This window comes from Barbus barbus (assembly GCF_936440315.1).
Source record: "Barbus barbus genome assembly, chromosome: 44".
NCBI classification, from domain to species: Eukaryota; Metazoa; Chordata; class Actinopteri; order Cypriniformes; family Cyprinidae; genus Barbus; species Barbus barbus.
Genome location: NC_136722.1, coordinates 12,836,841 through 12,862,573, shown reverse-complemented (window position 1 = coordinate 12,862,573; position 25,733 = coordinate 12,836,841). Strand labels below are relative to the sequence as shown.

The window sequence follows — 25,733 nt, the reverse complement described above, 5'->3', positions numbered from 1 at the left end:
TCAATGAAATATAACAAAAATGTTAAATAAAATAAAGTTTCAGGATAAATAATCCACAAGCCAATATCACAGATGATGACTATGCTTGATCGTGAGAAGCAGAAATTGTCTATAACAGGAAAATATATATTGTTATTAGTGAGAATTTTATTATATGCGCGTCACGAAATACACAAAAAAGGGTCAATTTTAATTTCATGGATGGCATTTATCCTGACTGAGGTCTGCTCACCTGGTCCAGCAGATGGGGAGCTGACAGTCATACCCTGTAAGCTTCCATTCCTGAGGAGGGACGGGGACTTCTGAATCCCCAGACTGCTGCTACCAGCACCCACTGCTCCCACACCTCCGGTACTGCTGACTGCATTCCCGCGGCAGGCCATAGTGCTCATGGAGGATGGCGAGGGGGAAGTGGATGAGGGCATTGTGCAGCCGTGCTCTCCCGTATCAGTGGTTTTACTGTCCTGGGTGGTGACGCACGGCCCATACCGGTTCCTCCAGTTCCCCCTCTTCTTCTTCTTCACGCCATCCTCGCCAGTAGATGAAGATGATGTTGCAGAGGAAGACGACGAGGAGGGCTGGGGTCGTTTGTAGCCTGCGGAGGCTAGGCCTCCCAGCTCTCCGGCTGGGTGACAGTTTTCGTAATGCTTGCTTGAGCTTGAGCTTTGGGGGAGGGACATCATGCCGAAGGTGTTGAGAGCCACCATGCCTTCAGAGGCTGTGCTTTCTGCACCACCCTTCATGTGGCAACGGCTAAAGGATGGAGGCGTGTATGAGTCGCCGGCCCTTAGGCTGGGATCAGAGAAGCTGAGGAAATCAGATGTGGGCTGAACCACAGACCCACTAGTGGCTGATTTACTGGTGGTGCAGCCTAATAAAAGACCTGCGAGAGAAAAAGGAAGCACACCTTAATATCACAACTACATTAACAAAGAGACAGCATAAACCACCAGAGACCTTTTGCAGCCACAATTTTGTAAACATACACAAACACAGCACAGCTGGAGTGCTAAACTGGACAACAGCACTACTATCATCTTTACTAAGAGCTTGTAACACTGTAGCACATAAAGCAATCAATTTTAGTGCAAAATAGTTAAAAACTTCTGCCTTATTATACACTATCATCAAAAATATCTGTTCAGTTTTTTTATATATTTGAAATGTGACTTATTCCTGTAATGGCAAAGCTTTTCAGCCATTACTCCAGTCTAATGTTTTACATGATCTTTCAGAAATCATTTTAATATGCTAATTTGGTGTCAAAGAAACATTTCTTATTATTATAAATGGTGAAAACAGTTGTGAAGTCATTTTTGTGAAATCTATGTGTGGTGAGTGGGGCGGGGCCGAGAGCCGTGGGAACGGAGCGAGGCCGGTGGAGTTAATGATAATGAGCGACACCTGCGACACTCACCGGTTTCGAGTCCCACGGAGGAGCTCCGGAAGGATAAAAGGAGGAGTGACGACAGTGGAAGACGAGAGAGGACCAGGCCTGGATTTTATTTTGTGTGCGGCAGTCGTCCGTGAGGGGCTGCCGCTGTACTTTTACGTTTGTTTATTTTGATTATTAAATTCTTAAATGTTTGCCGGTTCCCGCCTCCTTCCTTCCTTTCCACGAACTTTGTTACACCATGATACACATTTTCAAGATTCTTTAATAACTAGAAAGTTCTAAAGATCAGTTTTCATTTGAAATAGAACTCTTTTAGAACATTAAAAATGTCCTTTAGTCAATTTAATGAATCATTGCTGAATATTAGTATTAATTTTAGTGATATGATATAAATTATATTAATATGAATATGTACATGTAAATATTTTCAAGATATTTGCTGTATGTGTATGTATTTATACATACATAATAAATATACACAATACACACACATATATCATGTAAACAAAAACTTATTTTGGATGCGATTAATCTTTTGACAGCACTAATTAATTTCCTAAAAAAAATCTGACTGACCGTAAACCTTTGAAACATACTTCTACTAAAAATGCTACAGAAATTTTCATTTTCAGAGACATGCACATGCATATAAATATTTTTAAGAACTCGGCACATTAGATTTAGATTTTAAAAAAGATTCTCCTCTCCTTGTCAAGCACCCTCTTATTTACCATTGACAATGAATACAATTTTAAATTATTCTACGAAAGAAAAGAAAAGAAAAAGGTTGGCTAAAATCACTTCAAAAGCAGAAAATAATCTACAGAACCTGAAACCAAGCAATGCCATCATCTTCCACTCCTAGGCCCAGTCAAACTTGCAGGAAGACAAACAATCAGGTATGTAGGCAGGCAAGAAGGGTGACCCAGATCTAGGTGTTCATTCGGGCCCTCCCCTCAGGCAAGGACTCCAAGCCAGAGAAACAACTCCGACATGCATGTTTTCACAGCTGTGGCAGGAGGCTGCTGAGGCTTTACTTCCCAATTTTACTACACGGTCTATCCCTTGAGCCTCCCACTAACATTAAAACACGCACAGAGCTTGCATGCCAGTTAACACGTCTCAAAGATAAAGCAATGTCACACAAACAGCTGCCATAACCAATAGATAACTAGCAGCATTCTGTATTCTTTCCAAAACACATCCAGGAAATTCTGCTATATTTTTATCGCTGAATCCTAGATTAAACACTGCTATAAATTTCCTGCCATTTCTCTCTGAAGACAAGCAAAAAATGTGGGAAAAAGAGCTGAATTGAAGTAAGTGACCCAGAGATCAACCTAAACCCTGTCTGAAAGAATTGGATTTTATCTGCCTTTCTTATATCAACAACAACAAGATTCACATATTCTGCATTATAAAAAGCTTTTCATATTACTACAGCTCAAACACAAAGGGCACAATTTAACAAAAGATTGCTGATATTACAATCTCTCATATACTTGGAATATTACATCAGGGCAGCAGAGCAGAACAGTCGAGTGGCTCACCCTGGGTCTGTGTCGGGTGTTGTCACAAGAGCCCAGAAATATGACATACTCCCAGGCAGACGATTAGACTCCATAGTTAATCAGCACCATCTTTTGATCTCATTGCGCTCTGCTGAGAAAACACTGTTGTTTCATCTTCCAAAGTTCCTTGAAGTTTGCCTGTAATTCCAGCAAGGAGGCCCCTGCCGTACTTTGACACATTAATGATTAGTCTGAATTTTCCAGACGTGACCTCTGCTTCAATCCCTACATCACGGCTTGATAGCAGAAAGGAAGGGAACATGCTTCTCCGCTGACTCCCAAACCTCCCTCATAACACACATAAACACACTCACACACACACAGGAGATGCCACCCACAGCACAAACGGCTCGGAAAGACTCGCCGCACCACATTGCAGCGGCAGCCAGTCAGACAACAGCCTTATCACAAACACACGGCAAGCTTACGGCTTCTGGCTTCCATCCAGCCCCATCACAACAGACTCACTCAAATGTCACACACAGGAAGTCAACACGTGTCTTGAATCTGGCAGCTCAATTTGGGAACATGCTAACTCATTTCTTAAGTGAAGGTGAAGTTGGCATGTTTGGAAGTCTCACCTTGCTGAAAAGGACTGGTTGAGGAGGGAGCCGTGGATGACGTCGCTGTGGTGACCACAGGACCGTGGGGTTTGCCCGGCGCGGATTTGCGGCCCCTGGAGCCAGAGCTCGAGCTGGTGCTGTGATTGCTGGACTTCTTACTTTTGCCATCTGAGCTCTTGCCATCAGAGAGGCTGCCATCCTTGGAGCTGGAACTGGAGTGAGACGGAACTTCCTGGAAGTTGGCATTGGTGAAACGCCCTCCGCTGTCGTCCAATCGCTTCTGAGTGGAGGAGATTGAGGAGACACTTCCACCACTGTTGCTGTTGTAGCTCTGTGGCCAAAAAGGAGAAATGCACGCATGAACAAAAATGCTTAGAGTGCTTTTTGTAAGATAAATGTAATAACAAAATTAAAGTAAATTAATATAAATTATAAATAAAAAATACTCATGCATTTATCATAGTCTAACTCACCTTCTCAGAGGTCACCATCAGTGCTGGCACCAAGGAAGGTGAGAGTTCCAAAGGTTTTTTGTGCTTTGGTTTGTGGCGATCTCTTTCTTTATGTTTCTGTGATGAAACAACACAAACAAAAATATTAATGAAGATGGTTCCGCAAGTGCTTTAACTAAAGCCAGTACAGCTTGGGAAGGACTTTAGCCTAAACTGCCATTTCTGAAACAAAGAGACGGGAAAAAAGATGGGAAACTCAGAGAGGTGAAACAATAAATGTCTCATTCTGAACGAGTCAATCATTTGCATGCATTCAAACCCAGCAAGTATAGTCACTTGTACGGTCCATGAAGATCTTTGCGTAAAGAAAAAGAAAGGGTTTTCCTGTAGATGGGTAAGGTTTCACATTGCAGGCCCGACCAGAGTCTACTGCAGCTTAATTTACACCCCAGTCTAGTGCCGCACTACACACAGCTTTATTTGCGCCCGAGAAATGGGAGCGTGAACAAATTTACACCTCGCGCTCCAATCGAACACCTCCAACCTCTCCCTTTCTGTTCTTAAGAGTGCTGCTGTAAAAATATGCAGTGATCCTGAACCATTTGTAAAGAATATTTACACATTCCCCACTGAAGCGATATACAAACGTCTATCTTTTTTTAGCCACTTCCTGTCACTGTCTCAGTTAGAATTGACAATTATTCTGAACATGATAACGGTTTACGCTACTTCCCAGTGCAAGTGGCGGTGACAATTCCAGAGGCCCTCAGGCTCAAGTTTCCCAATGAAAATGAAAATGAGCTTCCGCTTCCTCCACACCATTTACAATTTTCCTGCATATACTATTTTAAATGCCATTTTCTTAGAATGGGAAAATCATACACACTTGAAATGAAGGTTTTGAATAAGCACCCAGGGAATTTTTTTTTAAGTGGGTGGAAAAGATTGTATTGAATACTCAATGCTATTGGTTTTCATCTGCAACTTACAGATCCAAATGTCACTGTTTTTATTATGCTTAAAAATTACAAAATGTTATTTTAAAAAGTACAAAACAGTTTATAAGCAGCAAAATGAGAAGTATATTAATGGTGACAAAATAATTAAAATTATAACAGCATTTCCTGAAATTATAAAGCTTTGTGCCACATTTGCTCCTCAAGAAAAGTGCTAATTTTAAATGGATGCTAAGACAAGAATCCAAGTCTTAATTAACATTGTTCCTAAAGGTGTTGACAGGGCGGGTGTTACTGTGAGAAAGAAATTTAATAAAAATCATGTCACTACTTGGCTGTATATGAAAAAAAAATATAATAATAATACACAACATAACATTCATCTTATTTCCATCAAATAAATAAATTGAAAGTATACTAGATATACTAGTATCTAGTATGACTAGATATGCAGACCCTTACGTAATGACAAAAAATAAAATTGACAAACGTCTTGCAAAGGTTTGACATAAGACGACAGCTATCTTAATTATACAAAGATGAATAGTTTAGGCAGAGGTGAGTGCAAAAGAGAGAGAACAAAAAACCAAGACATTTATCAGAATTCATCAATTCCTTCAGCAGATTAGTGAATTGTAGCAAATCTCTTTCAGGATGAACAAAGAAATCACTCCTGAGGCTTCGGGCTAAGTATTAAAATTCAGCTACGGAAATGAATAAATATAATAAATCTTAAAATAAAATAAAGTTTAAATACAAAAGAAGAAAACTAATCATCCAGAAAACAAAGCTAAAAACCCAAATAGATCAGAATTTAAGATATGTGAGGCAGGAGGAGGAAGAGAGATTGAAAACTTCATTTTATTCCCAGATGCCACTCTCGACAGCCTCACAGAGCACATCTGGACTAGCTGCAAATTGAGAAGCTTTTAGCCTCTATTGTTGTTTGGCCCTGGGGTTTGGAATTAGCTAGGTATACATCTGAGCCCCCCGACCTTTGACCTGGGAATGTGGAGTAGGGGGGATGGGCCCCCTTTGCTAATGCAAATCAGGCGTCGTAACAATAGTCATGGCAGAACACAGAGCACTCCACAACAAGATCTTCAAGAATACGGCTCCAACCCGAATCATTGTTCATGTCAACCCCTCTCAATGCAGACTAAGGCAAAGAAGTTAAATATCAGAATAATTCTGGGAGAAACGGCTTTAAATGGCATCTCATATTTAATCTTTCGCTGACCTAGATTACACAGGCTGCACAGTCGGTCTTTGAGCAGCATTACAGAGCACCATCCACTCCATTTTGGTATGAATTTCCAATGCAAACTCATTCAAACCAATTCAAATAATTAGTGAATTTGTGCCAAACAACCAACAGCCTCGATGTCTGACCTCCACTCCCAGCTGTAAGTGTTCATTCAGATTTACATTTAAATACATGAATGGAATACAATTCAGACATGCAGTCTAATACTTTACATAACTTTAAATGTGATTTGTAATTACTGAAACTGTTTTAGCCTATTTGTTTTGGTATACAAAATACAATAGCAAAATAATACAAAAATAAATATAAACAAAAAAAAAATGCATGTGTGATTCCACACTTCACAATTAATTTGTGACTTAATATATAAGCTGGTAAGCTTGCAGAGTAGCAAAAAAAATAATTGATCACATTTCAGAAGAATTTACTTTTCTTAACAGTTCAAGGGGAATAAAAAAAAAATTCCCTTTATTTAAAATAAAAAATATCACTACTAAAAAATAATAATAAATAATAATTAAGCAGTATTATTAAATTATGAGCATATTAAATCAATAGTAAATATATGAAAATAAATCAACTTTAATTCTTCCAACAAATGTCAAAAAATGAAAAATGCGACAAAACATTTAAAGAAAGGTTTAATCAACATTGAGAGCCATTTTAATGACTCGGTTCGTATAGATTAAGGTGGCTGCACAGAGGCTGAGTGTTAGAAATATGTGGGATCTGCTAGGGACAGGCAGAAAATGATCAATGACGATGGATAGATGTGATGAGCTCCTCCGCACATTTCACACTATGAGGTCTGCTAGATTAGTATTTCAGATACCACCGTTATTACAGTAAGAAGAGAAAAATAGAGGCAGAGGCATAATCAAACATGTTTTCCACGCAGTACACATCTTCTGTTGGTACGTACACATTAATTGACATGAGGCCATGTTACAGGGCCTACACTTAATTCAATTAGATGGGAAGGCGAACAGGGCTAATAATGCTACATGTTTCATTCGGTATGGCTGCGTATAGAAAATTAGTGGAACAAATGACTACACTACCTATCAATACTGATTAAACGTACTCTGTGGAACTAATGGCCATGACGGATGCTTCTCTATGAATACAGCACTCTTTATGTTGATAATTTGTGGCAGCACCAAAATACTAATCACTTTGAGTGATAAAAGGCACTCTTCTCCCTCCCGTGGCTTTAAAAGCTTTGTGGGATATGAAAAGTGTGCGTGTGAGGGGCGGCACAGGGCGATGGTGGCTCGTGTGATTTAAACAAAACTAAATCACAGCGGTGCATATTTCGGACAAACAAGAGTTTTGGCTTTGTGCGTTTACCTCATAGTCTTAAGTCGTGAGGAGGGGGGCATCAATCACACATGGCAGGAAGTGAGGTAAATCTGGAGGCTGCCTTACCTTCTTTTCCTTGTCATGGTGCTTATCCAAAGAGTGAGTGGAAGAATCACTTAAGCTTTGAGCCCTACTACCACGGCCTTTGCTCCTTCTCTAAAAGGTGAAAGAGGAACTTCGAGTTACCATTTAAAGTCTGTCCAATTATCTTTTTTTCCCTATTTCCTACGTCTGTCTGTCTTTCTTTTTTTAGCAACAATGAAAATAGCCCTCACTGAGACAAAAGAAACAAATAGAAGACAATAACGGAAGGACAGAAGGAAAAAGACACTGTCATGATAACCAATCAGGATATTTTTGTGTTCTGAGAAGCTACTCCATCAAAAAGCAACTGGCATGAGAATATTTGTCGACAGGGTTGTTTATTGTAACAGTATGGCAGCATCCAAGCTTGGGAAAGCCAAAGTATACTTTTAAACTTTCAATTATATTTAATTTCTCTATAAAAAAAATACAAATACAAATGAACAATATTTTCTTACCAAGAGAAACAGCTGATATATATATATATATATATATATATATTATATATATATATATATATATATATATATATATGCGCATTCAAACTTTGACATTTAAACTGACCAACTTCACATCTATTCTCACAACACAATTTCAATTCTTCCTAATATTTTTCTCCATTTATTAAAAAAAAATCTTAGCAAAATATGCCTCATTTCTTTTGAAAGTCAACAGTATATAATGCTGCTATTGTCAACAAATGCCACATAAAAACCTCAGATCACAGAATGGTCTTTGTTTACAAGCAGCCCACTGAAACAAAGGCCTTCATGGAAAAGTCAGGGGTTAGTAGCCAGCTATTGAACTATTAATCCAAGAGACTGTGCTGATGCTGTCAGTCCATTAACATGGTGACGGGGAGACATGGTACATCCTCCAAAAACATGATGCCGTCATGTACAATAGTGCAATCACCACAATAGATGACAACAAACAAAACGAGCAATGTGCTGTCACTCTATTCTGACCAAACAACAACATGGAAGATGGCAAAAAATATTTATTTAAATATACATATCTCTTAATTCTATTTATATAAATGAACACTACCATTTAAAAGCTCTCAAAATGTTTTTGAGAAGCCTCTTTATATGATCAAAAATACAGTAAAACATTAAAATTGTGAGGTATTGTTACAATGTAATATTACTTTTTTCCATTTAAAATATTTTCAAAAGTAAATTACAGCAAAGCTGAATTTCCTTTAGTGCCACGTGATCCTTCAGAAACCATCCTAATATGCTGATTTGGTGCTCAAGAAACATTTTTGCGCCGATTAATATTTTAGTCCAAACTGTGATATTGTTTCAGCATTCTTTGATGAATAGTAGTAATGAAACAGCATTTATTTGAAACTGAAATCTTCTGTAACATAAAATGTCTTTACTGTCACTTTTGATCAATTTAAATGCATCCATTCTGAACTTTTGAAAGGTAGAGTACATTTATAAACTTTTAAATCATGATATATATATATATACCATGAAAAACTGTAAAATATGAATGAATACATAAAATCACAACACTAACATAAGAAAAGAACCATGAAATACTCATACGCATCAAAGACTTCAGCATCTATCACCAGTAACCAGAGTAGTCATAAATGCCTGAATGAAGTAAAATGGTGTATACATAAAAAAACATCACTATCCCTCCATCCTCAACTCATTACAATCCCCTATGAGAACATCACAAAGCGCTGGCCCTGCCTCCAGCCCCTTACTCAGAAGACCTGTAGAGGACTAGCAGTATCTGAGAAGCCTTTGTTGAGTGGGAGGATAGACACACACACATATATACACAGCACAAATCTGAGAAGCAGCAGGGGGCTGTGGCTCTAAAGCTCAGTGTAGCTCTAGGGCTGGAGTGAGTAAAACCCCTTGCCACACACACACGTGCACGCATGCACACACACACACACACACACACGCGCACACACACAAATGCCCAAGCCCACGAGTACACTGAGGACCGAGCGAAGCTGGACAAAACCACAGGCCGTTATGCTGTCACCGAGAGCTGCCACTGGGCAGTCCGTGTATCTCTCTGAAACCTTAACCCTCTTTTTCTGAGAGGGGTATTAAGAGTGAAGGGGGAAATGCAGGAAAGAGGGGGATGATGGGAAGGAGAGGAAAGGAGAGCCACAGACAAAGGTCCAGTGAGTTGCTGTTGATTGTCAACGAGATTAAGGGGTTAAAGGGTTTGAGGCAGATCGAGGTGGGGGCGGCAGGGGCCGCTGGGGGTGGACGGGGGGGCTTATGCCACATCTCAGCTTTCAGCAGCTGTAATTGGACCAGGAGTGCAAGACATTCGAGAAATGAGAGATATTCCAGATGAGGGAGTGTCTTTCTCTGCGTTCATGTGCGATTCTGGATATGCAATAACAGCTTAAACGATGATGACATGGTCACAATGATGTGCTCAAAATGATTCATGTACTGCCAAATGTAAAAATTAGTAGCTTGAGTGCTTCAGAAATGCACTAGAGACATGAAGTATACCTCAATATATGAAGCACTAATGGCAAAATACACAAACCATGACCATCAAATAATAACAACTCACTATTAAAACACGTAACTTATGGGAAAAACAACGCATACACTCCTGTTCTGAGGAGTCTGGGATCTGTAAGAATTTCTTAAAAGTTTTTGAAACAACAAGGCTGCATTTATTTAATCCAAACACGGTAAAAACAGTAACAGTCAAATGTTATTACAATTTCATATAATTGCTTTCTATTTTAATGTATTTTAAAAGATAATTTATTCTTGTGATGCAAAACTGAATTTTTAGACGGCAGTACTCAGTATTCAGTGTATCATGATCATCAGAAATCTTTCTTACATGCTGATTTGGTTCTCAACAGACATTTATTATTGTTAATTACAGTTGAAAAGAGTTGTGCTGCTTAATATTTTTATGGAATCTGTCTTTTTTTTCAGGATTCTTTGAGAAATAGACAGCAGTAGCAGTGCTTTGTGCCAGGGTGATACAGATAGTACAGTAAAGCTTAGAAAAAACGGATTCTTACCAGTTTGCTGTAATGGTACTTGCAGTATCCACAGTATTTCACATTATCAGCATCTGAGCCCTGTTCTTCACACAATAACCCAGCAAACTGAGCGCTATTTTCAGAGACAGAGAAAAAGCAACTTTAAATGGACTGTAGATTACAATTATTTTTATACAATTTAAAGGGTCTCAAATCAGTTAACGGAGAGTCTGTTGTATTTAACATTTCTATTCCTTTCCATTTAACAGATGGCATAATTAAGGAGATTAACATGCTCATGAGGACGTATAGCCTGGAAAATTAAGGCTCTGCAACTCACCATGTGACATGAAAGGCTTGTCGGCAGCCATGTTTGTTGCATGTCATGCAGGCTCCACTAGCAGCTTTGCTCTCACGGCCCTGTTCCTCACAGATGTAGCATGTCTAGATCGAAAAAAGTCACCAAAGTGATTCTTCACATACAGAAAGCAGTTATTATGGTATATAATGCATTGCTGCACGGCCCACAGCTTGTTTAGCGTGAAGGCTCTACCAATTTAACAAGTCTCTCAGAAGCTGCCCTTCCCAGCGCCTTGATTATTAGGCAAGTGATAACCATGCCATTTTAAATTGGCTCACAGTGAGGACTCAATTACCAACAGAGCTGAATCTATTTTATCCCAGATTTTAAACCCACTATTTCAAGCATGAGATTAAAACTTGGCTCCTTAGTCCTGCGAGTCATCAGACACAGTACTGAATCCAAATCATATAACACTAACTGATTGTATTTTACTCATCTACTGCATTGAAGGGCATCCATAGAAAACAAAACATAATTAGGTTTTCAAATGAAAAATGAAAGAATGGTGTCATGATGGCATATCCCATTAGTACTTGATTGAACATTGTTTTCTTTACCCTCATGGTTGAGCAAAAAAGTTTTAAGCTAACATCTAAACATTTGGACTTTGCAATTAGTCTTGAGTTACAGTGATGTGCAGGACTCCGACCGGCAGTATTATAAACCTACACCTACCTTCACTCATGACTTTTAATACTTTGTCAGGCTTGGAGATGTCAACTTAAGAAAAAAATTATCTGATATTTGATGAATAACGATATCCAATGACAAATAAATATGGTTGGTTCTTTTCATTTCAGACCGTGAGTGTAAATTCCCAAAACATGGATCTCAGTTTCCATTCATTCAGCTTTGGTGCAGAATTAATGGCAACATTCTATGTTTATCTAAGATTGATAAATGTAGCACTTGGTCCCTTAAGAAAACACATTCACAGTATCGACCTAAACTCCTTACATGCATACTGTTTACATTGCTGAGCTGATTTATGAGGCTCTTATGTTGAGCCTTTGTTTTCCCATTGATATCCAGACTATCAGCATGTCTTTCAGTGGTTAGAGAACTTACCTTATTATAACGTTCATGAGGGACAGACTGAAGCACAATAGGCTCCATGGTGGATACGTTGGCGAACTCCACTTCTGGGATGTAAAGAGCACAAACCACATGGGCCCAACCTAAACAAGACACATGACAAATTATCAGTAGATGTTAAATGAAAAGGCTAAGGTTGATTTATTCCTTTATTTCTATGCAAACCTGCTGTAAAGATGGAACTGGGTTTAACAGTACAAAAAAAATATGTAAAAAAACAAACAAAACCATACAGTCAAATGGATAAAACATATATATATGCTGTACAAATTAGCGCGTTAACGCAGGCAATTAATTTTTTCAGTTTAATGCGTAAATAAATATTTAATTCCGTTAACACAGGGACGGGGCTACGGTTGGCCAACCCACTCACAACTGCTTCGGTCTCTTTTATCGTGACAAGAACCATCGTTTATTTAAACGCAGAACGTGTTTATGACCACATCAAACCGGAGACGCGTGCTCCAGCTTCACCTCAGCGCCATGCGCGAATCAACCGAGCACGGAAACGATACAGGGCTCTAAGCACGTGTTCTTCCATTGCACGCACAAAGGCGCCATTGCGCGCTGTAGCCTGTATCTTTTCATATCAAGTCGCGAAAGAAACTACGAGCATGCAATGTTGCAGTTATGTCATCAGATAACCCATGAAGTCACCAAAAAGGCAATTAAAGCTGCCTTAAAACGGTGTATGCATGCATGCATGTATGTTTTTGTTATATGAGTCACATTTAAGAACATGTCTCTGAAATGCAAACTTTTCCAAACTGTCTTGGAGCACCCCAGCAGTGTCTCCCTCATCTAACAAACCCGATTCAACTCATTTGAGACTTTAAGAACTGAAGTGGTTCAGAATAGGTAAAGAGATGCATGTCAGATCTGCGTCATGTTCAGCAGCGGAAGCTCTTAAAGGGACAGCAGACAAAAAAAACAAAAAAAACAATAACCAGCTGCTGTGATGTCTGGTAATCAAAGATCAAATGAAAATAGAGGAAATCAATAACTTATGTACCTTTAAGGATTCATCAATATTTAATTTGGAATTTAGTGTTTGATAAATTTATTCATTTACAGTTTCCTACTTTCCTAAATATGACATTTATTATAATGGGTTTATGTGAAGATTGTTTTAAGTTCACTTAAATTGGAAGTTATTTTAAGTAGTCTAATAAATGTTAAAATTGATAGCTTTTTAATGTTGAATGGCTAATCAATGGTTAAATATTAGGGGAAAAAACTATTTCCTAGCGACATCAGAGTGATACTGGCCTTCAATCATAAAAAAGAAGCCATTATACAAATATTAAAGATATACTGTCTTTATGTTGTTTATACATTAATTTGAAGATTGAATGTGAAATTATTGCAATGTAAAAGTATTTTTAAAAACATATACATATATATATGTATGTATGTATGTATGCATGCATGTATGTATACTGTATATATACACAGGGGTGGACTGGGGCCAAAAAGTGGCCCTGGACTTTTTGGCACAGAGCGGCCCACCAAACCCGGTTCGCAACACACCATACCACACCATAAATAAGTGGCATATTCTTGACATTATAATTAGTCTTTTTTGGTGTATATGACGCATAGTAAAGAATGTTTACGAGGGACAGTTTAATGTCACTAAAGTTAAATACCAATATTATCAGTCCATATGACACAATGCTCTGGTGTCGTCTAGAAGACTTGAGTGCAGAATGCGGACTGTTTTTATGGGTCCTTTCTATTGGTCATATACAGTATTGTCCTTTTGCAGGAGCTTGTCGTCTATCATTTTAAGGAATAGAGCTCCAACTGTGCAAAAGTGTATACACATTATTTTGATGATGAAAAATACAGTAAGCAGTACTGTGAAATATATAATGTTACAATTTAAAATAGCTGCCTTCTATGTGAATATATAGTAAAATATTATTGATTGCTGTGATCAAAGCTGAATTTTCAGCATCATTTCTCCAATCTTCAGTGTCACATGATCCTTCAGAAATCATTCTAATATGCTGATTTGCTGCTCAAGAAACATGTCTGATTATTATGAATGTTGTAAACTGTTGTGCTGCTTCATTTTGTTGTGGAAAATGTGATAACATTCAGTCTTGGGTAAGATTAAAAAAATATAAATTAATATTTTTCTTCAACAATGTTGAATTATTCAAAGATTATAGAATACAAAAAGCGACTTTGATTAAATTGATTTGAGTGACAGTAAAGATATTTACACTTATTACAAAGTACATATTTCAAATAAATGCTGTTCTTTAACTGAGAACCATTATACCAATAATAAAACCATTATTAATAATTGATCACAAATAATAACTTATAATAAAAGCAGCAAATTAGGCAGCATTAGAATGATTTCTGAAGGGACACTGAAGACTATACTAATGATAGAGTAATGATACTGAAAATACAGCTTTGAGCACAGAAATAAATTACATTTTAAAACATCCTAAATAGAAAACCACTATTTTAAGTGTAATATTTAATAATATTATGCTATTGTTTTACTGAATTTGATCAAATAAATTAAATCTTCTTTCAAATAAATAAACAAAAAGCCTTAATTATTTCAAACTTTTAACCACCAGTGTGTATATAAAATAGGCTAATTAATTAGCAAATTATATTTTTATTAGGCCTATACTATAAATCACTTTCCTATGCACAGCACTCTAAAGCAAAAGTCTTCAGCTTTACATTGTTCTAGAGTAAGATTGAGAACGATTTTTGAGATTTTTAACACGTGAAATCACGGAAGAAAGGAGATTTACATGAACTAACTCTTATCTCATGTCTGCTGAAAACTGCATCATGTAGCCTACATTATGACGATTCGAATAACGGAATTAAAATCTGAGAAATGTTAAAAGACCAGTAGTTTGCATTCCTGAAAATTTATATCAAATATTGCTGAATTGTCTCGTCATGTTTAGCTCCTTACATCTTACCTCAGATAGCATTCAAGTCGCGCGCAGCGCAGTGTCTGTGAACAGTAAACCCCATTGTACAACGGCCCACCGGGAAAACTCCCGGAGCTCCAGATGGCCAGTCCGCCCCTGTATATGTATATATATATATAAATATATGTGCATCTCAAATTAGAATGTCGTGGAAAAGTTCATTTATTTCAGTAATTCAACTCAAATTGTGTGTATTAAATAAATTCAATGCACACAGACTGAAATAGTTTAAGTCTTTGGTTCTTTTAATTGTGATGATTTAGGCTCACATTTAACAAAAAAAACCCAATTCACTATCTCAACAAATTAGAATACTTCACAAGACCAATAAAAAAAAAAAACATTTCTAGTGAATTGTTGTCCTTCTGGAAAGTATGTTCTTTTACTGTATATGTACTCAATACTTGGTTGGGCCTCCTTTTGCATGAATTACTGCATCAATGCGGCGTGGCATGGAGGCAATCAGTCTGTGGCACTGCTCAGGTGTAATGGAAGCCCAGGTTGCTTTGATAGCGGCCTTCAGGTCATCTGCATTGTTGGATCTGGTGTCTCTCATCTTCCTCGACAATACCCCAGATTCTCTATGGGGTTCAGGTCAGGCGAGTTTGCTGGCCAATCAAGCACAGTAACACCATGGTCATTGAACCAGCTTTTGGTACCTTTGGCAGTGTGGGCAGGTGCCAAGTCCTGCTGGAAAATTAAAACAGCATCTCCATAAAGCTTGTCAGAAGAAGGAAGCATAAAGTGCTCTAAAATTTTCTGGTAGATGGCTGCGTTGACTGTGGACTTCAGAAAACATAGTGGACCAACACCAGCAGATGACATGGCAGCCCAAATGATCACTGACTGTGGAAGCTTCACACTGGACTTCAAGCAACATGGATTATGTGCCTCTCCACTCTTCCTCCAGACTCTGGGACCTTGATTTCCAAATGAAATGCAAAATTGACTTTCATCTGAAAACAGGACTTTGAACCACTGAGCAACAGTCCAGTTCTTTTTCTCCACAGCCCAGGTAAGATGCTTCTGACGTTGTCTCTGTTTCAGAAGTGGCTTGGTAGCCCTTTTCCTGAAGATGTCTGAGCGTGGTGACTCTTGATGCACTGACTCCAGCTTCAGCCCACTCCTTGTGAAGCTCTCACATGTGTTTGAATCAGCTTTGATTGACAGTATTCTCAAGCTTGCGGTCATCCCTGTTGCTCGTGCACCTTTTCCTACCCAAATTCTTCCTTCCAGTCAACTTTGCATTTAATATGCTTTGATACAGCACTCTGTGAACAGCCACCCCTTTCAGTAATGACCCTCTGTGAATTACCCTCTTTGTGAAAGGTGTCAATGTTCGTCTTCTGGATCATTGCCAAGTCAGCGGTCTTCTCCATTATTGTGGTTTCAAAGAACAAGAGATACCCGGAATTTATACTGTATGGATGGTCATTAATTGAAACTCAAATATAAATATTGTAATATTTTGAGATACTGATTTTTGACTTTCATCAGCTGTAAGCTCTAATCATCAAAATTAAAACTAAAAAAAACTTTTGAAATGTTTTACTTTACATGCAATGAATCTAAAATATATGCAAGTTCCACTTTTTGAAATAACTTGCAAAAAAAACGAACTTTTTCATGACATTCTAATTTATTGAGATGCACCTGTATGTGTATATATATATATATATATATATATATATATATATATATATATATATATATATATATATATATATATATATATATATATATATATATATATATATATATATATATATATATATATATATTTGACAAATTACTAAAATATAATTTTTCAATTTAAAAAATCTAATAACATTTTAAATTATTAATAAAATTATTTAAATTATTATTTTATTTTTTTTGTTCTTATTTTTAGTAATATGATTTTCTATTAAAATTAAGATGTTAAAAAGACGGATAATGCCAAATAGGAGGCTCTTATATTCAACACACATTCTGTCTTTCTGTTTTCAAATTTATTTGAGGCCATGGTCATTTGTTTGCTCATAGTCGTGCCTATGGGGCACGCCTGGCTTCCTCCACAGTGTGAAAAACACTTATTAAAGCACGTGGGCTGAGTGTGACCGCAAAGACAAAACACCCAGAACTGGAAGAGGCAGAGACATATTGTGTCAGCATAAGCACAATACATAAATATTATATCATAATTTCAGGCTACTACTAAACTTTATCTCCCACATCAGCTGTCTTTTAAGCACAAAACTATAGATTTTAAAATTTAGATTAACCATATTCTGCAATATGTTTGTTAGAGCAGAGCAGATGCTACTGATATCAAGTTGAAATGAACCTAAAATAAAATGAGCAAACGAGTTTTGTTTTTCCAGCGTAAGGGCACAATAACAGACCTAAACTTAAAGGTGAACCCATGAACTGTCTTTGACTCCAGCCTAAAGGGACAGGGAGGTGGGTTTTGTTGTTTTGAAGTCCCTCCAAGAATCCAGCAGAAGCCTATAAAACCAGGCAATAAAACCCAAGCACACCCCAAAGAACTTCTAAACCCCTTAGACAGAAGGGTGGCAAACGTAAAAAGAGAATGATTTGCCAAAGTTGTCTTCAGCTGAGCATAAAGTACTCAAATAATCTTGTTCTTCTAATTCTGGTTAGACAGAATAACTGTAAACTTTTGGACTAAAGCAACAATAAAAAAAACCCTGAAAGTTTATACCAGGGAGGCAAAAACCTGTCTGAAGGCTCCATGTGAAGGAGAAGGATGCGTTTTTCAGTTTTTATTTTCCTTGCATGTGTTTCAACATGTTGTTAGGCCAGGTATATTCCCCGATCAAGTGTTTTCATTTGGGATTATTCTTGTGTTTGCATAACTTAACAGAAGCAAAACCTGTAAAAACCTTTCCATGTGCTGGTCAGGTCACTGCTGCTGAGTTTCACTCCTCAGTTGGCCGAAATGTATAGATATCTAAAAAGCAAATCACGGACACCTACATCTCACTACTGGGATCATTGCTAGTTAAACAAATACTTTCTAAAATTTATGTTCCAGAAATCTTCACTCCTACTCATAAATAATGGCAAATCATGTAATGTTTATCACAAAGAATTTCAAAAGCCTTTTCAAATTCAGGCCAAAAAAAAAAAAAAAAAAGAGATTACATGGTCTGAAACAGCTAAATCATAAGCCTGGGGCAATGATGTTTCCCTCATGGCCGTTAAACAGCTCACCACCCCTAAAGATGGGGCATGGTCCCGCAGCTGTGACCCATGTCATGTTTACAGTCTCTGAGCTGCCCTTGCCGTGAACCCAGAGCATGAAGAAGAGGAGACTCCTCTCAGCCCCACAATGACCCCGATGAGACCGCCCACCCATAAAAACAAGGTGAGAGAGATAAACATGCACACTTCCTAACCGCCTTTGCTCAACTGCTTTAAAAAATAAGCAGATAAAATCTACAAATTTTGTGCCAAAAATTACGCAAAACTCTTGGCTTGTTCGAAAGGAGTTTAGATGCATTTTAGAAAAAGAAACATTAAAAAAAATACGTCTGAACTCTGCATTTATTCATTGCAATATTTTCTTGAAATCCAAATTAAATTACGTTTAGATGAGACATATGAAGATATTTTGAAGAGATATGGACAGCAACATTTCTGTGATAATTAAAACTGCCAGAAGACAGCAATGAAATACTGCATACAAGACAAAATCAATTCACTTCATTGTTTTTTATTACTATGACTTTCATTGAGGCGGAAAAATAGAAAGGTGTCATCCTCATCAGAGCATATGTTCTTCTCAAGAAGAGTTTGCATCATTGTATCACCTCACAATAAAACTGGGCTGACTTTCTCCATTTGAAAACAATGACATGTTTCTTGTTGTGGAGGTAAAACTAAATGTTCCACATAACTGTTAACCCGACAATTTTTTTTTTTTTCTTCAAAGATTTTATAAAATAATTGGTCTATTAAACACACTCGATCATCAAAAAATTAAAGCATTACAAAAACTGAGAATAGAACCATGTGTTACCAATGGCTGCAATGTCTAATATCATTTACACTACTGGCCTATATTTAGTAACTGAGTGACTGCAGTCTATTCTCGTCAACAACATTTAGAGTGGGCCTAATGCTAGAGATGTTTTTCCTCAGCAAGTGCAAAATAAAAACAGACGGTCTTACCTCCATTATCTGTTCGTTTCAGTGCTCCGTCTTTGTGGGGACACAGCTCGCACCTCTGTGAAAAGAAGAGAAATACATGAATCCTCAATCCATCCAACCATCTGCGGGCCAGACACAAGCTCCGAAGGCTTTCAGGAACTCTACTTCTGACATGGCCATCAAACTAAAGCAGAGTTTAAGGGTTAGACATCAGTTTTCCTCAAACTAGAGAAGAGAAGATCTTGGCAAAACTGATCAATGAAACAGTAGACAAGAGCCTTTGATAGTTGACTGGAGCTGGAAAACATCCCTGAAGAGCTGCTTCTATATTCAAGGATAAAATAGGATCGGTTCTGCTATAGGAGAAAAACAGGTTTAGACAACATTTTTCTGAAACAAATGAGAGGACAAGAAAATAAAACCCTGTGAATATAAGATGAATGATCAAATAAAGACAGCTACTACCCCTTTTGAACAAACAAAAATAGATGTGATTGAAAGTGTCCTAAAGAATTGGGCACTCACACGTGGTCTATTACACATGCATAAACACTATGACATTTCACTCATCTGAAAATCCTTGAACAGGGTTAGATATTTGGGCATAACATTGTGCTTGGAACCATGCCGTTACTTGCCACATACCACTATGTTCAAAGTTTTTAAACTTCTGCTCAGTCTGCTGTCCTCCTCCTCTTTGTTACAGGTGGTGGACAGTCCTTCTCCTTCAGGGGTCTGCCAGCTCGGCTTTCTCCCCCTCCACCCTTTAATCTTTGGGAATGAAGTGGCAGAGCAGGGCACAAATGGAAAAAAAAAAATGTGCTCATTTTTAGTAAGTGGAATGAGGACAAATGCAGAAATTTGGTTTCATAATTATGCTTTGGGAAAAGGCTTAGTTTTAAAAGTTCTCCAGTAAGCTATGGTTTTCACAAATCTTGGTTAGAAGTGGCAAAAAGGCCACAAAAATATTACACGTGACAAACCTGTGGATAAAAATAGGGAAGTCCTGTTTCTTTTCAGAATGAGAGCAGTTGGCATTGACAAACCTCATAAAGGCATTATGTGGGACGCCTTGTTTTGCAAAAATGGCCACATAATGGGGTTGTGTAACAAGTTTCCCCTTCTTGTGACCCACTATTCTTTTGCTCTAAACTGCCACTTTGGTTTCATGGCTACCTGACAGCTCACACAAGTCACATGCACAGCCATCAAATCGCTGAGCCCTCAAAGGAAACTGCTGTAACTGCCAACACAACTTTGCCTATCCTAATCATTCATGTTTCCTTTAACCCAACCACCATCTACTATTTATATAAATACAAGAATGGCATTTATTTTAAGCTACAGCATGTTTTAAGAAACAGGGTCATTATGTAGGACACTAACATTGACTACAAAACATTATAAACATGTAGCATAAAATTCAAACAAATAAGAGTGTTTCATCTTTTATTCATTGTGCTACAAGGATGTTGAATTTAAACATGGTCTTATTTACAGTATATTATTATTTCTGATATTTTTCATATTTTCTACTATTTATTGTGTGCAAATGTATCTTTTTAAAAAGCACAATATTGGCATATATATTACATAATAGTTATTACTTTCATTTCATGTAATCACTATGTTACCACATGATACAAACTGCTCCACAAATAGCCAAAACAGTGATTATGAATAATGGATAATGGATGAAAAAAGGCATATGACCTCTGAAGCTAGACAGTGGACAGACTTGCGCCTGAGCCATAAAGAAGCTTTTTGCACAATTCTGATATTTTCAGCTTATGATATTTCAAACCTCTTATCAGTCAGACAAGTTCAGTGTAATAGCCCACTATTAAGTCTGATAACATCTGTTATACATACAGGCCCAAGAGTCCTGCCAAGTCATATTGTTTTATATACACATGGCATTCATACAAACCAGGTGTTTGTTCAGTACACATTGGTATATATATACACACACGTGACATAAGGTAAAGCACTTCAGCCCATAAACACTATGATTTCTGAATGGTTATATGTTTCGAATTCTATTATAAACATCTCAAGTGCAAAAGTCTAAAAACTTTAAGCATTTTAAAAGATCAGAGAGACAAACTGCAGTCTCACAAGGACAACCTGCTTCATAATTACATGATACAAATACACACATGAATACATAAAAATACTGAATTGAATCTAAGTTATTAATACAGGACCATAAAATTAAATATTGTGAAAATACATGATTGCAACAACCCTTGACCAGACATATACACTTTATGAAAGATGTTAAATGTTAAAAAGGTGACCAGGTAAGAAGTACCATTGATAATTTGTTTGCAGTAAACAAGTAACACTATCCCAGAGTGCAACAGTGCCACTGTGCATAGTGAAAGGTGACTGACACTGTACGGAACTGGCTAGTTAATTTGCTTCTCGAGGTCTTAAATAACCTAAAACTGCATACAAACCAGATACTGATGAAACATTAAGAATCTACTTATTTATAATGGTCCAAATGCACTGAACAGAACTGAAAAGTCCATATGTAAATGGAAAAGAGTATGTAATGTCTTCAACATTTCATGTGCCTGATGCATCATTTAAAGAGACAGTTCAACCAAAAATGAAAATTAAGTAATCAAAAAGAGAAATCTAAAGAAATGTCCCACTCGTACTCACCCATATAATGGCAGACAATAGCCAGCATCAAGCTTTTAAAAAAAGATGGAGAAGTATTAAAGAATGCGCCCACACTACCTAACACTATCGCATATTCCAAGTGTTCTGGGGGGATACAATAACGTTTGGTGAGAAACAAACTGAAATGTAATGTTTTAGAGCAGGGCTGTCCAAACTCGGTCCTGGAGGGCCGGTGTCCTGCAGAGTTTAGTTCCAACTTGCCTCAACACACCTGCATGGAAGTTTCTAGTGTGCCTAGTAAGAGCTTGATTAGCTGCTTCAGGTGTGTTTAGTTAGGGTTGAAGCTAAACTCTGCAGGACACCGGCCCTCCAGGACCGAGTTTGTACAGCCCTGTTTTAGAATCTCAGCCATGCACAAAAACCAACAGCCAAAGAATCCATTAAATTTTAGTTTGTTTTTCACCAAACTATATACGGCATGTCTCGCATGTGATTATTCTGTGATACTTCTGCATTTTTTTCTAAAACAAATACTGCTATTCCCAGCCATTATATGGGCAAGCAGGATATTTCTTTAAATTTCTCCTTTTGTGGTCTGTAAAAGAAAGAAAGGAGTACAGCATTACAACAACACAAGTGAAAGTAAAAAAAAAAACCTTAATTTTATTTTTTTGGACAAAATATCCCTTTAACAGTAGAGCAATAGCTCAGACAAAACTTCAAAAGAAAAGATGAAGTTTGTCCATGCACACCCTGACCTTAAATGCATTGTATTTTGATCAACATAAAACTGTCTGATCACAGGGGATTTCACTGAATGCCTAAATGTGCTTTGCCTGGCCTTCAACCATGTTTATTATAATATGTCCCTCACGCTGGCTACCAAAGCTTTTGAAGTGAAATCTGTAAGACCAGTTCAAAGTATCAATAATAATATCATCTGTCAAATGGAAACTGTAAACAAATCCACAATATACAAAAAGAGGAAGGAGATCTGGACTTCAGCAAAACAGATAGTCTGAAAGATTTATATAAAGATGAGGAAACTCACCACCCTGGCAGCACGTTCCTGTGATTCACATTTCCTGCAGAACCAGGGACCTGTGGGGACTTGGACAATTCCATAGCAGGCTGAAACAACAGGAATGAAGGACAGATCAGTTCAAAAGACTTGCTTCCAACTACTGTAAATCTGACAGCTTGACTACCTCGTCCTGTCAGGTTTCGAGATTAACGTGAGAGTGTTAAAAATTTGATTTTAAGCAATGTGTGAGTCTGTGAGATGTATTCCTAATGCAACAACATCAGGGTATGAAATTAACACCCGCCATCAACCAAATGTGGGTAATTTTTGCACAGTTGTGGGTAACTTATGTGGCACGTGACTTGTAACACATATGACAGGAAATGCTGTTGCCTAGATGCAAAGACATGTGCTTGAAAAAACATGTATGATTGTATCTTGGTGAACAGACAAAACAGCATGAGTACTTTGCAGAACAAAAGCGTGTGGGAAGTTTCCATGTTGTCTTGTGTCACCGGTTCCACAGAATTTGGACATGCATGAATATTGAGGTTCACTTATAATGGGTATTTTGTCATTTTGGGGTCAACCTGAACTAAGTTGTAAACAGACAACAGCGTGAATGGTAAGTTAAGTGCACCAAAAACAGTCAAGTTCACTATCAAGGCCAGGGAAGACTGCAAAGAGAAATCTTTTTGGTCCACTTACTTTGTGTGTTTGTTCAATTTTACATATTTAAAAAATTATTTTATATATTTGAACTGGAAAAATAAAATAGCTGGCGAAACACTACTCATTTATATTTGGTGGAGGAAAAAAAATTATACAAAAATCATACTCTGAATAAAATACTTTAGATACACGCAATAATTCCAATCTTTGCTTTATAGTTATTTCTGTGCAAATGCAAATAAATGTTATGGTTCCAGAAAAGATCAATGACAGGCAACAAACTCACAACAGTCAGCCAATACAAAAACATTACAAAAAATGTCTATCAGAAGCTTGTCCAAACACTAACACTAACATCTGTCTACAAGTCTATAGGTGACAACTTGACCCATTTGTGCCGGATCATCTTCAGTGACCAAACAAAACAGATGCTGACACCAGTTCTAGGATATTATACATCTGCTCTGACCATATCATCTTAAAGTTAAACAAGTAGTAAATATTAAAAGACATTCTACTATTTCCATTGCATTAAAGATAAAACATTTTTTAAATTATTTATCACAACAGAATCTCAATGTAGAAAAATGACAGGTTTTAATAACGACAGATCAAATTTCTACTTTACAGCTAAAACAAAATAAGTTAACTTCGCATTTGTTTGCTTAGTTTTTCTCTTTCACTTGTCTGCACCCATTGAGATTCCTCGAACCAAGGTATTTTTGTATGTGAATATGTCATTTGAAGCGTCATACAACCTAAAACAATACAAGACAAACAACTACACGCGGAGAAAACAGTAAAGATCCTGTTAAGAGTCCCGGAATTAGTTGACAGCTTTGCTGACTAGCCATAAATGAGTGTTATCAGCCTAGCTGTTATGACCCACAGAGCTTGTCTGAGTGTGACTCATCTCTGTTTCCATAGCTGTGACTGACACGTTGTTGGTCCTAAAACTGAGGAGATAATGAACAGCCATGAGCGACATGCTGTTACAGCCGTGTAGCGCTGGTGCTAACACATAACAGAAGCACTCCGACGGCCTCCGGCAAACCTTTGCTTCATAGTTCATAGCATCTTATAAACACCACGAATTAACCGTCCAAATATTTTACATTTCTCAACTGTCATCTCAATAACGCAAACACTCTCCAGCGGTTAAACGTAGGTCATATTTGACTGTTCGGTTGCGCTAAGCTAAGCTATGCTAATTCTCTAACCACAACAGAAGGGAACTTACCAAAACACCAGCCTAGAATAACCCGTCCCTCGAGAAAAATAACAGCGTGGAGATGTCGAGACGCTTATATTTACCTTGGTGGACAGCGACGTTACAGCCGTGACCGTCGCAGTAGACTAGGGGGTTTTCGGCCCAGCCTCTCTCATCCGAACAGACGCAGCAGCCTCCGATCATCTCCTTCATATTACTCGCCGAGTCGTCGTCTTCCTCTGCCAGATACAGCTCGCTGGATACCATCTACCATCGGAAGCGCAAAAAGACCAACAAAAAGGCGGTCGGGCGTTTGTCTCACGAATCCCTATCTCCCCTGAAAGCCGTATTTTATGTTCCATTTCGATGAAAAGCCATATTTCGGTTGCGTTGTTGTTGAAGGCGGTATTTTTTTTTTTGGCTCAACACACAAACCCCGTACTGAAGGCTCTCGGGATGTGGAGGCGCGTGTGCGCGCATGCGCCGAAAAGCCGAACGGGGGAGGCAGCGGACTGGAAGAGGCCTCGCGGAGCTGTTTGATCCACGCGGCGAACGCCAATGAATTTTACCGCGAGCAGGGCACGAGCTACGGTGCACTGCACTTCTACCGCAAAGTACGATCTTCTGGGAGTTTTGTTTTTTACATTGAAATGACGTTACTTTACCGAGTCATTAAGCAGGTTCTGTTCACATTTGTTATTAAGGTCAAAATTATCCTCAGAAGGTTACTCCGAAACTTAAACTTTATATATCATATTTATATATTCAGATTTATCCTACGTTATGGAAGATAAAGGCAAATGATGCATACAGTGGAGTTTTGCCCTCAGAATTAGTGTGCTCGTTTAAACTCATTCTCATTTATTGAATACCAGATTTAAAGGGAATCCTGAGAATTGTGAAGCAGCAGGTAACTTATCCAATTTTCATCAGTTTAGATACTGTACTAAGATAT

At 37.7% G+C, this 25,733-nt stretch overlaps 1 protein-coding gene across 2 annotated transcripts in view; it reads right to left on the bottom strand.

The window, feature by feature from the left end:
• LOC306862976 (protein AF-10-like) overlaps nt 1-25,733 on the bottom strand; it is a 49,662-nt gene that overhangs the window by 21,325 nt on the left and 2,604 nt on the right. For both annotated transcript variants that reach the window (XM_079406102.1, XM_079406103.1), the window contains exons 2-10: nt 24,883-25,045; nt 22,924-23,003; nt 19,260-19,314; nt 12,082-12,191; nt 10,990-11,093; nt 10,689-10,782; nt 4,004-4,099; nt 3,549-3,861; nt 233-883 (exon numbers count right to left, since the gene is read on the bottom strand). In XM_079406102.1, coding sequence (XP_079262228.1) covers nt 233-883; nt 3,549-3,861; nt 4,004-4,099; nt 10,689-10,782; nt 10,990-11,093; nt 12,082-12,191; nt 19,260-19,314; nt 22,924-23,003; nt 24,883-25,045 — 1,666 coding nt within the window. The remainder of the gene's footprint in view (nt 1-232; nt 884-3,548; nt 3,862-4,003; nt 4,100-10,688; nt 10,783-10,989; nt 11,094-12,081; nt 12,192-19,259; nt 19,315-22,923; nt 23,004-24,882; nt 25,046-25,733) is intronic.